Raw genomic sequence first — 13,771 nt, forward strand, 5'->3', positions numbered from 1 at the left:
GGGTGAGTGAACACTGGACGACGGTTTCTGTTTTTTCTGACAATCATCTCAGCCGGCTGATAAAAAGGTCCAGAGAAGCCTGTTTTAACAAAATTCTCTTTTTTTTTAAAATCTTTATGATTGTCAGTAAGAACTGGAGATCGGACAAATTAGACGACCACAATTGAAGGTCGCATGCCAGGATTGTAACACGTAAGTGATTACAGACAAGATAAAAGTCCTTAAGGTGTTTGAATGACATTTATTAAGTGCTTCGCAAGAAACTACTAGAGTTTAAAAGTCTTTATTGTGTCGTTGCAAAGTCCAATAGAGTGAGAAGGTGGTCTATAAACAATTGAGGACCTGAGTTTTCTGCCCTAAACTGGTTATTAAGAGGAGAAATCTCCCACGTGAAGGTTGGGCTTTGAAAGAAAACAAAGGTTCAGGCTTATTGGCCTCAATTGTATCTGAGAGACTGACTTATAAATGTCCGGTAGGTATGATAATGTCTGTACACTTGAGAAGTTAAGAATTTATTTCCCCAATTCGCCGTGGTGGAATACCACAGCAGACACTAGAGACCTTGAGACAACAAAAAAAGTACTCAGGGCCGCCTGCCTGGTGAACAAGAACGACGACAGAAGGCTGCGACAGCTGTGTCCGGATCAGGTAGGAGATATTAGTGAAAAAGTTGACAAACTCCTAAGAGACACCCAGTTTATTCGAAATACTTTTGATAAGTTAAATGAGGGTATTCCCAACATCACCAAGGAGATAAAGTTACGTAAATTCATAGATTGGTAAAGGGAAACAGGACAAAAGTATAGCCCAAATATTTGGTTTTCTAGTTGTAATTTAACTTTCAGACCCCTTTGGGAAAACAGAGAGTGGAAAACGAGCAATCAGAGTATACAGGACAGTCTGAAGTCAATTGGAGGACAAGACTTAGAGACTGTTCCTTTAAAAGATATTAGTCATCCAACTTGCAAGGAGACATTTTTAAAAGCAATTTTCGTTGACATAGATCCCCTAAACGGACAAGAACCTAAATTAAAACAGGCATTAGAAAGCGGTCCCGCAGCTATGGCTGTACAGTTGCCTGCTAAGACTTTTGACCAAGTTATTAAGGAAATTAATCAGGAATTAGAGGAGCGAAATACCAGTAATGCGGCATTGGAAAAACAAAAAATGCTCCGAAAATGTGTAGACCGCTGGAGGAAGAGGGGTTGGTTACCTGGGGGGCACTGAGATGTTCCTGACAGGTGAGGGAAACAAAATTTTAAAGCGTAGTGTCTTAGATAAGCTGGAAGAAACAAAACACAGAAGGGAAAGGAAAAGTGCCTGTTTCCAGTTTCCAGCCACGAAGTGTCCGGGTTTGCTCTCTCCCTCCCTCCTTTCACCCTCCCCCCTCTCTCTTCTCTCCCCCTCACTCTCTTCTCCCCCCCCTCCTCTCTCACCCACTCCCCCTCCCAATCCCAATCTGTGGCGGTGCTGCCCTGAAATCTCCAGGTTGGGCAGGGCAGAGAAATACAATTTGGTTTTAATTTTGTGCCCACATTTCCAGCTCCGCATCAAATGGGATCCTGTTTTATCCTCTCTCCCTCCCTTTTTCCCGCACCCCCACCATTGCGGGATCAGGGCAGACATTGTGGGCTGATGTGTAGCTCACTCGAGGTGGGAGGGAAGGAAGGAGTGATAGTTCCCAGTGGTGGGAGACCCAATCTGATCCAGACCAGTGATCACAGGATGAGAACCTTTTAAAACCTTTGAAACGAAAGTGTTAATCTGAAGACTTTTCTCCCAGTGGGGCCAGTGCAAGGCATTTTCTCTCTCTATCTCTTGTGCTCTGTGTATCTGCCTCTCTATCTCTTTCTCTCGCTATGCTCTCTCTCTCTCTCTCTCTCTCTCTCTCTCTCTCTCTCTCTCTCTCTCTCTCTCTCTCTCATAGTCTCTGGATGTATGTGATGTCATGTATGTACTCTGACAATAAATCATTTATAAGTGAGTCTTATACTATTATACAAACGGGACATAGAAAGGAAAATCTTTAATCGCGAGTCAGCAAAAAAGAGGGTGAGAGACAAGGAGATGCAGTACCGCGATGTCCTAGCTCTATTTGAAGAATTTGGTCTCCCTGATAACCCACCTATTATGGCCCCTGTAGAAATAGCTTGTAGACCCCCGCCCTATGCATATGTGGAGTCACAAGGTGCCCCTGGCACCCCAGATGGGATCCTGGAGTCACGTCCCTTATATCCAGATATTGAGACACTGGGGTGTGACAAGAACCTCGGGAATAGGGATACATCAGACGAGGTACAGGCCCCTTTAATAAAAATAGAAGGGGGAGTAATAGATGTAGAGACCCCTCTGGAGTCCAAGAAAATAGAAAAGGAGTTAGAGATACAGAAATGGAACATGAAAAAGGTTCAGGATAACATTAAAAACTTAAACAGAGATATTAATGTGCTGGGGCAGATCAGTGAGGATCAAAAAGAATTAATGGTAGGTGTATTTAAGGAAGTGGAAAAGATAACTACAACACTGTCAGGAGAAATTAAAGCTGAAGGAATGGTAATAGGAGTAAAGGACGAAAAGTGTAGTACAGATGAGGAAACGAGATACGATCCACCATGGGAGGAAAGTAAAAGGAAAAGACTCGGGAGGGAGAAAAATAGACATGCCTACCTGGACATAGTTAGAACAAAAGAGAAAGATGTGAAACAACTAAACTATGGCCGAAAAGATTATCTTAGAGATGAACGTGACCAATATACCTTTGACCCTGAGACATTGGAAGCTGATAGGGACAGTGACAGTGACGAAGAAGAGTCAGAACAAGGTGGGATAAATAAATGCATGCCAAGAGTAAAGAAGGAGCAGAAATCCCCAAAATTGAGATATCAATGCCCATTACTGATCACGGGACGGGGAACTCAAAAATATGTACCCTGGTCACGAATGGACTTAGAGAGTTTAATGAAAAAACTACCTCCGTTGAGTAATGGGGCTAGTCCATGGATTTCTTGTTTTGAGCGAGAAACCTGCCAAGAACAATTAGCACTCGCAGATGTCAGAACTATCATGATAAAATTAAAGGCAGAAGGGGCCCTGAAGCAAATAGAGAGAATTGTAAGAAGCAGTAAATTGGGGGATGAAATAGAATTTAACCCACTTCGGAATAAATTTTGGGAAGCACTTAGAGAAACATTTCCTACACCCTATAGTTTGGATGCCTTGGTAACCCTTCAACTAAAGGAAGGAGAGACTGCACACGAGTATTTCACTCGAGCATGGGACTTATGGGAAACAGGGACTGGAGAAAGACCTGACCACAGCCCCTTAGGAAGGGCTCACTTTCGTAATGGGATAATAAACGGACTACCTGCTACGGTTCAAGCAAAATTAAGGGACATTGTGGGAGTAGAGACAATGTCAGAGGATTTGTGGAAAAGACACCTGACACATGCAATCAAACGACATCGTCAATCAGAGCATGCTAAGTCAGAAAGTGCGTCCCAGAAGGAGGTGGACAAGACAACCGATAAATTGGTGAGAGCCATAGAACATATAGGGGTTAAATTAGCGGCCCAACAGATAGTCCCACAGGTCATGGGGCCAGTGATAAATCCGGGACCCCAAGTAAGAAATGGTTGGGAAAGACAGCTAGGTACAATGTATAGAGGGGAACATGCAGTATGCTGGTACTGCCAAAATCCTGGACACTACCAGCGGAACTGTCCGGAGGCTGGGAGAGCAAGGGGTAGGGGTGGACACATTGATGGGCCCCAGAGAATCGGGGGGTGGCAGAGTGATCAACAAGTCCAGGCACCTCAGTGTAATGACTATATTGAGGAAGGTGCTGAATTTGATTATTGAAGGTGCCCTGGAGAATCAAAAATCACGCCTCCCTGGGAGCCACCAAAAATTTGGGGGACGGTAAATGGAGAAAAAATTGAATTTATGGTTGACACAGGGGCAGCAGTTACGACAGTGATTAAAAAACCCCCAGGGAGCACATTTTCGGGCAAAACATTATCTACAATAGGATTCTCCGGGATAAGGGAAACACAGCCCTATACAGATAACATCGACATGACATTTGGACGACAAAGGGTTAAAACGCCTGTCCTGGTTGTGCCAAGTTGCCCCATTAATTTATTAGCAAGGGACATTCTTACCAAACTAGGAATAACCATACAATGTTCTGAGAAGGGCCTTCGGTTAACATACCCAGGGGATACAATAAGAAGGGGAGGACAGTTTATAGTAATGACCCCATCTAACGCTTCAGAAGACTCTGTGGAGGTTAGTATTTTCTGGAGTCGGCTACTGTATGATGAACCAGGCCCAGGGCTGATTAAATAGTTTTTTGAGTGGAGGGCCAGTATTCCTCGGTATGGGGATTACCATTATCCACTAGATCCTATGCATGTTACATTAAACTACACCATCCACCCGGACCAGGAATATGAGGAGAGGTGGGACTCTCTAAAAGAAGGGAAGACAGAAACGATACATTGTCCATTTATCTTTGTAGGTAAGGAGGGAATAGCTGCTATGGTTGTCATGACAGAAGAACAAATGGAGTGGTTCTGCTTAGGAGTAGAAAGTGTGCCTCATGTGACCTTGGGTATTGACAAAGATCATCACGCTCGACAGCTGGGTCCGATGGTAAAGGAAGCGATAGGGTGTGAATACAGGCAGACAGAAATCCCGGGATATTCCACCTCGGAGGGAGGAAAATTTGTCAGACTGAATATTGAAGCATGGGACCAGGTTGTGAATGAGAAAGTAGAAAGAGACCGAGCCATAGAAGGAGAAAATATTGATCACAGAGACTCAGACAAATATCTTTCTAATCTGAGTCCACATATATGGACAACGGGGCCCTATGATGTGGGAGTAATAAAAGGAGAGGTATTTCTAGAATTGGCCAACCCCGGGCAGAAACCAATATGGAGAAAACTATACCGCTTGTCGCCCAGTCAGGAGGAGGGTATTAAAGGAACGATAGAAGGGTTAATGGAGTCAGGGGTTTTAAGGGCGGCACCTGACAGTATGTGGAACACGCCCATCATGCCTGTTCCCAAACCGGGTAGAAAAGACTGGAGGATGGTACACGACCTCCGGGAGATTAACTTGGCTACCAAGACTATCGGGAGACCAGTCCCAGACCCATATGTAGCACTTAGGGCTCTGAGTCCGGAGCACGAATACTATACTGTCATTGATCTGGCAAACGCATTCTTCTGCTTGAAATTAGCTGAGGAATGCCAAGACTGGTTCACTTTCACTTACCAAGCACATCGGTACACATACACTAGATTACCTCAGGGTTATAAGGACAGTCCAGGACTGTTCAATCAGGCCCTTAGCGAAATCCTAATGAAATTAAAGCTCCCGGAAGATGTTACACTGATTCAGTATGTAGACGACCTACTATTAGCAGGGAAAACGCCACATGGGTGCCTGACAGGGCAGCCAAACAGGTTACTGGTTATCATGAACATATACAGGGGATGATTTTGAGGTCCCATAACAAAAAAAATGAATCTGAAACTAAGGAGACTTGTAGCAGATTGAATGACTACACAGATGAGTTTTGTGGAGGAAGAGTGCTGTACAACTGGCTCCCCGCTAACTGGGATGGTCGGTGTGCTCTAGTAACCCTTAATGCGCCAGTGCTGATTGTCAAAAGGCAGGAGGGAGACGAGGATTCCCTAGAATTGCGCCACACAGAGAGTTGGCTGTGGAGAAAAAGGAGGAGTGTTGGACTCTTGGGGCCGGGAGGAAGGAACCCTGATGGGGTATGGATTGATGCCATTGGCCAAGCCCGGAATATTCCGGACGAATTTAAATTAGCCGATGAGATTGCAGCTGGGTTTGAAAGCTTTCCTGTTTTTAGTGCAATTTTTCCCATCACTGTAAATAAGAATGTTAATAGGATCAACCTTATTCACTATAATGTCCAGCGCCTTGTAAATTTGACCAAGGACGTTGTTGAGGCAATACATCAACAACTGTCAGAAACTTCCCTTATGACACTTCAGAATAGGATAGCGATTGATATGGTCCTGGCAGAGAAAGGTGGAGTGTGTGCTATGTTTGGAGATCTATGCTGCACTTCTATCTCTAATAACACAGGGCCAGATGGATCACTCACTAAGGGGTTAACGAAACTTAGGGCATTGGCGAAAGAATTAAAAGCCCAGTCTGGAGTCTCCAATCCTGTTTTATCCTGATTACAGGGAGTGTTTGGGAGATGGAGCACATTGTTAGGACAACTTTTGCTGGGTTTGTTCATTTCTGTATCAATTTTTATCACTTGTGGCTGTTGTTGTATTCCATGCATTCGAACGCTGGTCACGAGGACCATAGAGAAAGCCTTTGCTGACCGTGATGAACTGCCTCCGAAATATCAAGCTGTGCAGGCTGTGGAGCAAGACTATCTCACATTACAGGAGGCGGAGAAAGTTGCTGAGATCGATCTGGAGTCTGATGGGGAATGTGATGGAAAGGAGGGATTGTGAATTAGATTGTTACACATATAATTTTAACCTTGCTTGTAACCTAAATATTATAACCTTGATTGTAGAACAAATATTATAACATTGATTGTAACACAAACATTATTAATCAGATTGTAGAACAAGTATTATGAATTAGATTGTAGACCATATGTTAACTTGGGAATTTACTAATGTACGGGGGGTTAGCTAGTTTTTTGCTTGGGGGCAAATGGGATGAAACTTGTAAACGGGCAATGGGATCGGGGTGACGGATGGGGGGTGTACGCAAAGGAGGGTTGGGGGAGCCCTCGCCCACCAGCCGAACTACCCTGTGAACAGAACCCGTATAGAGCTTGGCAATAATAGGCGAACTAATGTAACGCGGTGGTAGCATAGTCAGGGTGAGATTGTCCTCTAAAGAGGACAAAGGAGGGATTGTAAGGTAAAACATCATGAGATGGGAATGTGTAGGGAGTTACCCTGTACAGGGCAGTAACAAGAAGGGGAGGTGTCCTTGTACTCCTGTTAGGTAAAACATCATGAGATGGGAATGTACAGGGCTGTAACAAGATGTAAATGCATCCTTGTACTTACAAGATAAGAGAGACATTGATGGATTGAGAGGCAGGAAGCTAGCAGGGAAAGGATAGCAACAGTTTTAGTCATTGGACAAGTAATGATATGATGATGTTCTAAGCATGTATCCAAGGGTATAAAAAAATCACCATTTTGCTGATAACGGGAGAATGCATTCTCCGACTAACCTGGTTGGTCGCAAGTGTTACAATCCGGTAATAAAGAACAAAGAACCCTGATTTCGACTCAGCCTGGTGTTTGTCTCACTCATTCATGAACAAAGCAGACCTAACACTAAAAAAAAAACACCATCCAAAGGCCAAGACATGTGACAGATGGCATTTGATTTACAATATTTGGCCAGTCCAGAATTTTAGGTTCCAGAGTGAGACCTGACTTTCTGATTCACCTCTCCATGGCTGATAGCTTTCAGGCAAATCAGTGGTGCAATCTGCATGCCTATGCACGGCAGACCAAAACAATGAAAATGTCATGTAGTAAGCATTCCTGACCTACCTTCTATATGACAGATTTGGAAATCTTGTGTGTAAGGCAATGTGGAGATGTAAATCTTGGCACCAGAGGTCTGCTTCAAGAAACTCACGTACCGTCCTTGTTTGCCAATTAACCGTCCAACCAGATGCTGTGAACAGAAAACCAGCACACCAATCAGAAAATTGCATGCAGGATATTCTGCCCTTGAGCTTTACCACAAAAATAGCATGGCATTCAAATGAAAACAATGTGTAGAGCATTTCTAAGATCTTGATTTATTGCAATGCAATCACCACACACACACACATCAGGTAATACCCAAGCAGTGTAGTGACTGCCTTCCTATTCACTTATAGACTCGCTAAGTTAGGAATTTGCCTGCAACACGATTCTTGCATAAATCAGTAACAAAGTCCAGTTGAATTTTCTCACAATTTGTAATATTAAACACAAAAGGGTTAGTGTCTATAAAATAATGATTTATCTTTGACAAGCAACTTTCCTGACTAAACATCCCCATGTTGTTCTATTCAACAAGTAACTTGTAATTTAACATTGCGCTGCGTAACAAAACGGTCAACAGAAATTGTCGACCCCGAACTCACCCAACTCCTGTTTCCAATAGCAGTTGCGTGCTGGCGAACCTCATTTTAAGTGTGCGCATAACTTCTGCGCATGCTCCTTTGTGTAGTACGCTGGCCCCGGCTCTAACCACTGTGCTGCTGAGCATGCATGTGTACAACACTCCACATTGCAGCCATTCACTACAAGGCCTGAGCCAAGCGCACAGGCATCAACCCAGTCCATGGCACAGGTGCACTCGTGGACATATTGGCCATGGCTGAAGCCATCACCACTGAGCCAACTGTACACGTGCCACCACGCTCCAGCTCCACAAGTGGTGCCAGCCCTTGCTCAGGTGTCACACGGGAAGAGGCCTACGATCCCGTAAGATACAGCCAATGCCCGTGACCACATCAGTTAAGTAATGAGTCTCTGCCTCTTACACAGCCCGGGATTTTTTTGCATCGTAGGTGAAGTTGCCAAGCCTGTTAGCCCAGACAGGGTTCTAAAGCTCCTGGGCCCACTTAAAACAAGTGGAACTGGATCAGATTTATACAAGCACAAATAGGTACTTGGGCCCACCATGTCTGCCAAATTGTCCAGCACGCACTTAAAGTAATGCTGCTTCATTCTCCCCCACACTGATATCAACCTGGTCAACCCAATATCTACCCAAATGAGCAAATGCCCAAATTTTCAGGCAGGAGCTCACACCATCAATAGATTGCAATTCTAACTTTTGTCCCTCACAGGACATCTGCAGCAATGATATTTATTGCTAATTGCCCAAGAGTTGTAGAGAACTGCTACCCATGGTTTAAAAAAAATGAAGGCTTTACAGCTGTAGTCAAGAGTCCAGTGAGGACAGGATTCAAAGGCTTATCTGTAATAGCAGCTATTTTCCACAAGGTGACCTCAGTGCAGTATTGCAATTAACAGGAGAAAAGCCTTGCAAAACAGATTTTTAATTTAAAAAAACACCAAAAAGTGAATCAAGAGTTTACTTTGAAATGAAGTGGACTAATTGACAACATTGAGCAATTCTCTGCTTAAATATTCTCTGCTATATGAATCTCACAAGAACAAATGGAAACAGATCAGTTTCCTTTCCACGTCCCAAGTAAACTTTTTTTTTAAAATTTTTTATTTTTCACACCATAAATCACATTAGCCATGATATACACTTTTTCTTTTTCACACATATACAGTGACTTTTTCTCCCCCCCACCCTCCCTCCTCCCAAGCCACCCCCCACCCCCCCCCCCTCATCCATTTTAGGTATACAATCTAGGTTGCATTAAGCCAGTCAGACAATGTTGTCATTCAACAAAAATACACCAGAAATTCTACTGAGTCCATTCTTTTCTTTCCTTCTCCTTCCATCAACTTAGGTAATGTTTGTCCCCGGTAGGTTTTCGCTATTGTATTTAATGTAAGGCTCCCATACTTGTTCGAATATTTCAATATTATTTCTTAAACTATATGTTATTTTTTCTAATGGAATACATTTATTCATTTCTATATACCATAGTTGTATTTTCAAATTATCTTCCAATTTCCAGGTTGACATAATATATTTTTTTGCTACGGCTAGGGCTATCTTAACAAATCTTTTTTGTGCATCCTCCAAATCAATTCCAAATTCTTTGTTTGTTATGTTACTTAGGAGAAAGATCTCTGGATTCTTTGGTATATTGTTTTCTGTTATTTTATTTAATATCTGATTGAGATCATCCCAAAATTTTTCTACTCTCTCACATGTCCAGATTGCATGAATTGTTGTCCCCATTTCTTTTTTACATCAAAAACATCTATCAGATACTGTTGGGTCCCATTTATTTAACTTTTGCGGTGTAATGTATAGTCTGTGTAACTAATTATATTGTATCGTCCCAAGTAAACTTGATGTTAATTGGTCAGTTTATCAGGAGACAACAGGAGGATGATCAGGGATTCATAACTTTGTGTTTTACCTTTGGTACCTGTACCTCCCAGATGGTGAGCTCAGTTTTGTCTTTCGTACTGCTTGAAGCTGCTGTATCTTGGTTTTGACCTTCTGCAGCACCTGCAGTACAACCACTGTCACTTGAATCCATGCTATTTACATCGGAACCTGGCAATTAAAAAAAAGCTAACAGGTAGTCCTCTTAATTAGCAAAGTTATGGAACAATTTTAAATTTTCCATATTAAAGTAGCATGCAATTGTGCAGTCCTCCGTATTCAATTAATGACTGTTGAGGTAGCTGCCCAGACTGGTGGAGGAACAGGATTCAGACTGCCACCTTATATTGCTTGATACTTGACGGCTACTATTGACAATCTGTATGAATACACGCCATAGCCTCATGGGGGGGGGGGGGGGGGGGAAGAGAGGGAGCTGTCTATGCTTACCAGAGCTAAAATCTTTAGTTCTGGCCATTTGGAATCAGTCAAGCATTTAGCTGCAGAAGATTTTTTTTTATATACACAAATACACACAGGTTGAAGTGGGTTGTTTCAATTCAAATTCTTGGTCAACAAATGTCACAATCTGAAACAAAATTAGAAATGCTGGGATAAGCAGCATTTGTGAGAATGGAAGCCAGTTCAAGAATGAAGGACAGTTCCTTCCCTGTTAGACTCTAGAAAGGACCTCTCTTTGATACAAGGTGTCATTGCACTGATTAAGTGTTTTTTTATCTATATCCTGCACTTTGACTTGCTGTAACATTATGCCTTTAACTTGTTTAATTATTGCACTGCCTGTCATTCTCAAGTACATGTTGGCTGGCCTGGATAGCACACAAAAAAAGCTTTTCAATGCACCTTTGTACTCGTGCTGGAAGGTGATTAAATTTTAATGAAAGTTGCTCTCACCTGGCAGAAACAGGTTTGTCTTCCAGGTCAGCTGACTGAATGTGTTCATCACTGATCCTTGGTGCAATCAACACAAGGGCTTTGTGGGAAAGGACCAATCTAGGACCTTTTTCTTTACTGTACCTCAAGGGGTTGAAACCGGTGGGGTGGGGAGAGAGTAACCCCAGGGACTATAATTCAAGGGTGGTATACAGTAAAATAGTCAACACTACAAAGTACAGTAAAATGTGTATACAAGTATGATACCAACCTTGCAAAAAGACTATTTTTATTTGTATATATTTTTATTTTATTTATTTTTGAACTAAAACTGAGTTATTAAAGCAGGCAATTTCAATTTTGACAATTCTGATGAACTCTTTTTGGTGCCAGGTGGATCTTAGATGGGTTAGAGATATCTAAAGGGGTTTCTTCAAACTATATTTAGATAGTTGGGATAGACCATCCCAGAGTGAACCGAGTCAAAGAAAAATAAAGGTGAAACCCCAAGGCATTTCATCCATTTATCAGGGAGCAAGAGGGTAACTCAGAGTAGGTACACTCAAGGACAAAGCAGATCATTTATGCATGAAGTGGATGACATGTTGATCTTAAGGGCGTGTTGATATTCAGGTGGTCATGTTGGGCATCTTGAAAAAATATTAAAATAGACAATTCCCCATAATCTAATAGGATCTACTCTAGGATCCTTTAAGACCACTGGGTCCTTTACAGAGATCTGTAACCACAGGCAGAGGGCATGTTTGGAGAACATAATAGTTGTTCCTTAGTTCTAAGAGAAAGGATTTACTCTCTTTAAGAAAAGCATGGGACAATCAGCGTGGCTTTATGCAGAGGTCCTCCCTTAAATTGGATTGTTTTTAAGTGGCAAAAATGATTGATGAGGGTCAGACAGTAGAAGTAATTTTTCCAATATTCAAGGAGCTGGGATGGTCCAGAAGATTACAGTAAATCACATCAGATCCAGTGAGCTGATAAATTGGATTCAAAATTGAATTGGTTGGACAAAGGTAGAGGGGTGCTTTTCTGACTGGAGATTTGCGACCAGCAGTGCAGGTGAAAAAATTGGAATTGTGGGGAGAAAGGAAGGTTGTGAAAAGATACAAATAAGTTGGAAATTATGTGTTAAAACATAACATAACAATTACAGCACGGAAACAGGCCATTAGGCCCTTCTAGTCCGCACCGAACCAAACACCCCCTTCTAGTCCCGCCTCCCTGCACAATGCCCATAACCCTCCATCGTCTTCTCATCCATATACCTGTCCAACCTTTTCTTAAATAATACAATTGACTCCGCCGCCACTATTTCTCCCGGAAGCTCATTCCACACGGCTACCACTCTCTGAGTAAAGAAGTTCCCCCTCATGTTACCTCTAAACCTCTGCCCCTTAATTCTTAACTCATGGTGTTGCAGATGGAATTTAACCCAATCAAGTGATATATTTTGGGACGTCAACTACAAGAGGAAATCAACAGTAAAAGGCAGGACCCTGAGGAGAATGCACAGAAGGATCCAAATATTTACTTTGAAAGTGACAAGTGAATGGAAGAGTAAAGATCTATTACTCATTTGTCCTCATCAAATGAGAGTTGAAAAATAAAAGTTGGGATGTCATGTTTCAACCTCACAAAACTTTGGGTGGCTACAATTAGATTTTATGCAGTTCTGGTTGCCGCAAGATAGGAAGGAAAAAGGCTTGAGAGAGTGCATGAGATATTCATTATGATGTTGCCTGAATTGGAGAGCAACTCAAGAAAGCTGGAACAAATTTGGATTGGTTTATTTGGAGAATCAAGCCCTGATTGATACAAAAACAGAAGAAATGGATAAAGGTGAAGCAATCACTGGCAAGCAAGCTTTGGGGATACTGACCCATGATTCAGTGGAGCAGATTTAAGACCGATGAAGAGGAACTGCTTCTCTCAGAAAGTAGAGAATCTGTGGAATTTTCAGCCTGAAGTAGCAGAGATCACCTCATTATATGCATTTAAGACAAAATAAATATTTGAATAGCAGGGCAATTAAGGGAGATTGGAACCGAGTCCTCATCCAGGTTAACGTGTCAAGTATCAGACAGCACTTTTAAGGCGGGAGGGTAGAGTTTAAAAGGAGATTCATGAGGCAATTTTTTTTTTAAATAAAATTGGAATGTGACTGAAATCCGGTATCAGGAAATGCAGTCAAAACAGATACGACTGCAAATTTAAGAGTAGATAGATAGCCATTCAGGGAGGGAGGAAATGAACCACGAGCAAATGAACCAAGAGCATACAGGTGGGATAAGTTTACAATATCGCAGTTAGCATAAACAATGTGTCCTTTGATTAACTATACATTCTGGTTAACTGAGCTATCTTTTTGCAGCATTTAGTTTTACTTGCGAAAACAGGCTATTAGAAAATAATTGTTATAAATGCACCTAGAGATGGGAGACTGTACAAATGAATCACTTCGAGGATAAAATCCCAAACAACCTCACTTTGTATGAACATATTTTGCAATTAAGAGCAATATGCCATATATTTGCCTGGATTATGAAAATACACAAGGAGAACTGGAGTTTCAACAGTTCAGGGATCACAAGCTCACAGGATTTTCCTCATCTCATGGTTCAATTCCAAAACAAAGTTGATCTTCCAACTAAAAACTCAGGAGTTTAAATTCAACGCCTTCTGGAGAAATTTATCAAATATATACAAAATGTTTGGCTTGAGAATCTTTGATGGGGGGTGTTTGGGAGAGGAAAAAGCTACTTTCTTTTGACTAGGGTGGCACAGTTGGCAT

General features: G+C 42.1%; 1 protein-coding gene across 1 annotated transcript in view; it reads right to left on the minus strand.

Moving 5' to 3' along the window:
• Nucleotides 1-13,771, minus strand: part of akap1b (A kinase (PRKA) anchor protein 1b) — a 61,728-nt gene that overhangs the window by 23,324 nt on the left and 24,633 nt on the right. Inside the window, exons 3-4 of the mRNA XM_069911709.1 lie at nucleotides 10,100-10,239; nucleotides 7,580-7,710 (exon numbers count right to left, since the gene is read on the minus strand). Of these exons, the coding sequence (XP_069767810.1) occupies nucleotides 7,580-7,710; nucleotides 10,100-10,239 (271 nt within the window). The remainder of the gene's footprint in view (nucleotides 1-7,579; nucleotides 7,711-10,099; nucleotides 10,240-13,771) is intronic.

The sequence above is a fragment of the Narcine bancroftii genome, chromosome 14 (assembly GCF_036971445.1).
Source record: "Narcine bancroftii isolate sNarBan1 chromosome 14, sNarBan1.hap1, whole genome shotgun sequence".
NCBI classification, from domain to species: domain Eukaryota; kingdom Metazoa; phylum Chordata; class Chondrichthyes; order Torpediniformes; family Narcinidae; genus Narcine; species Narcine bancroftii.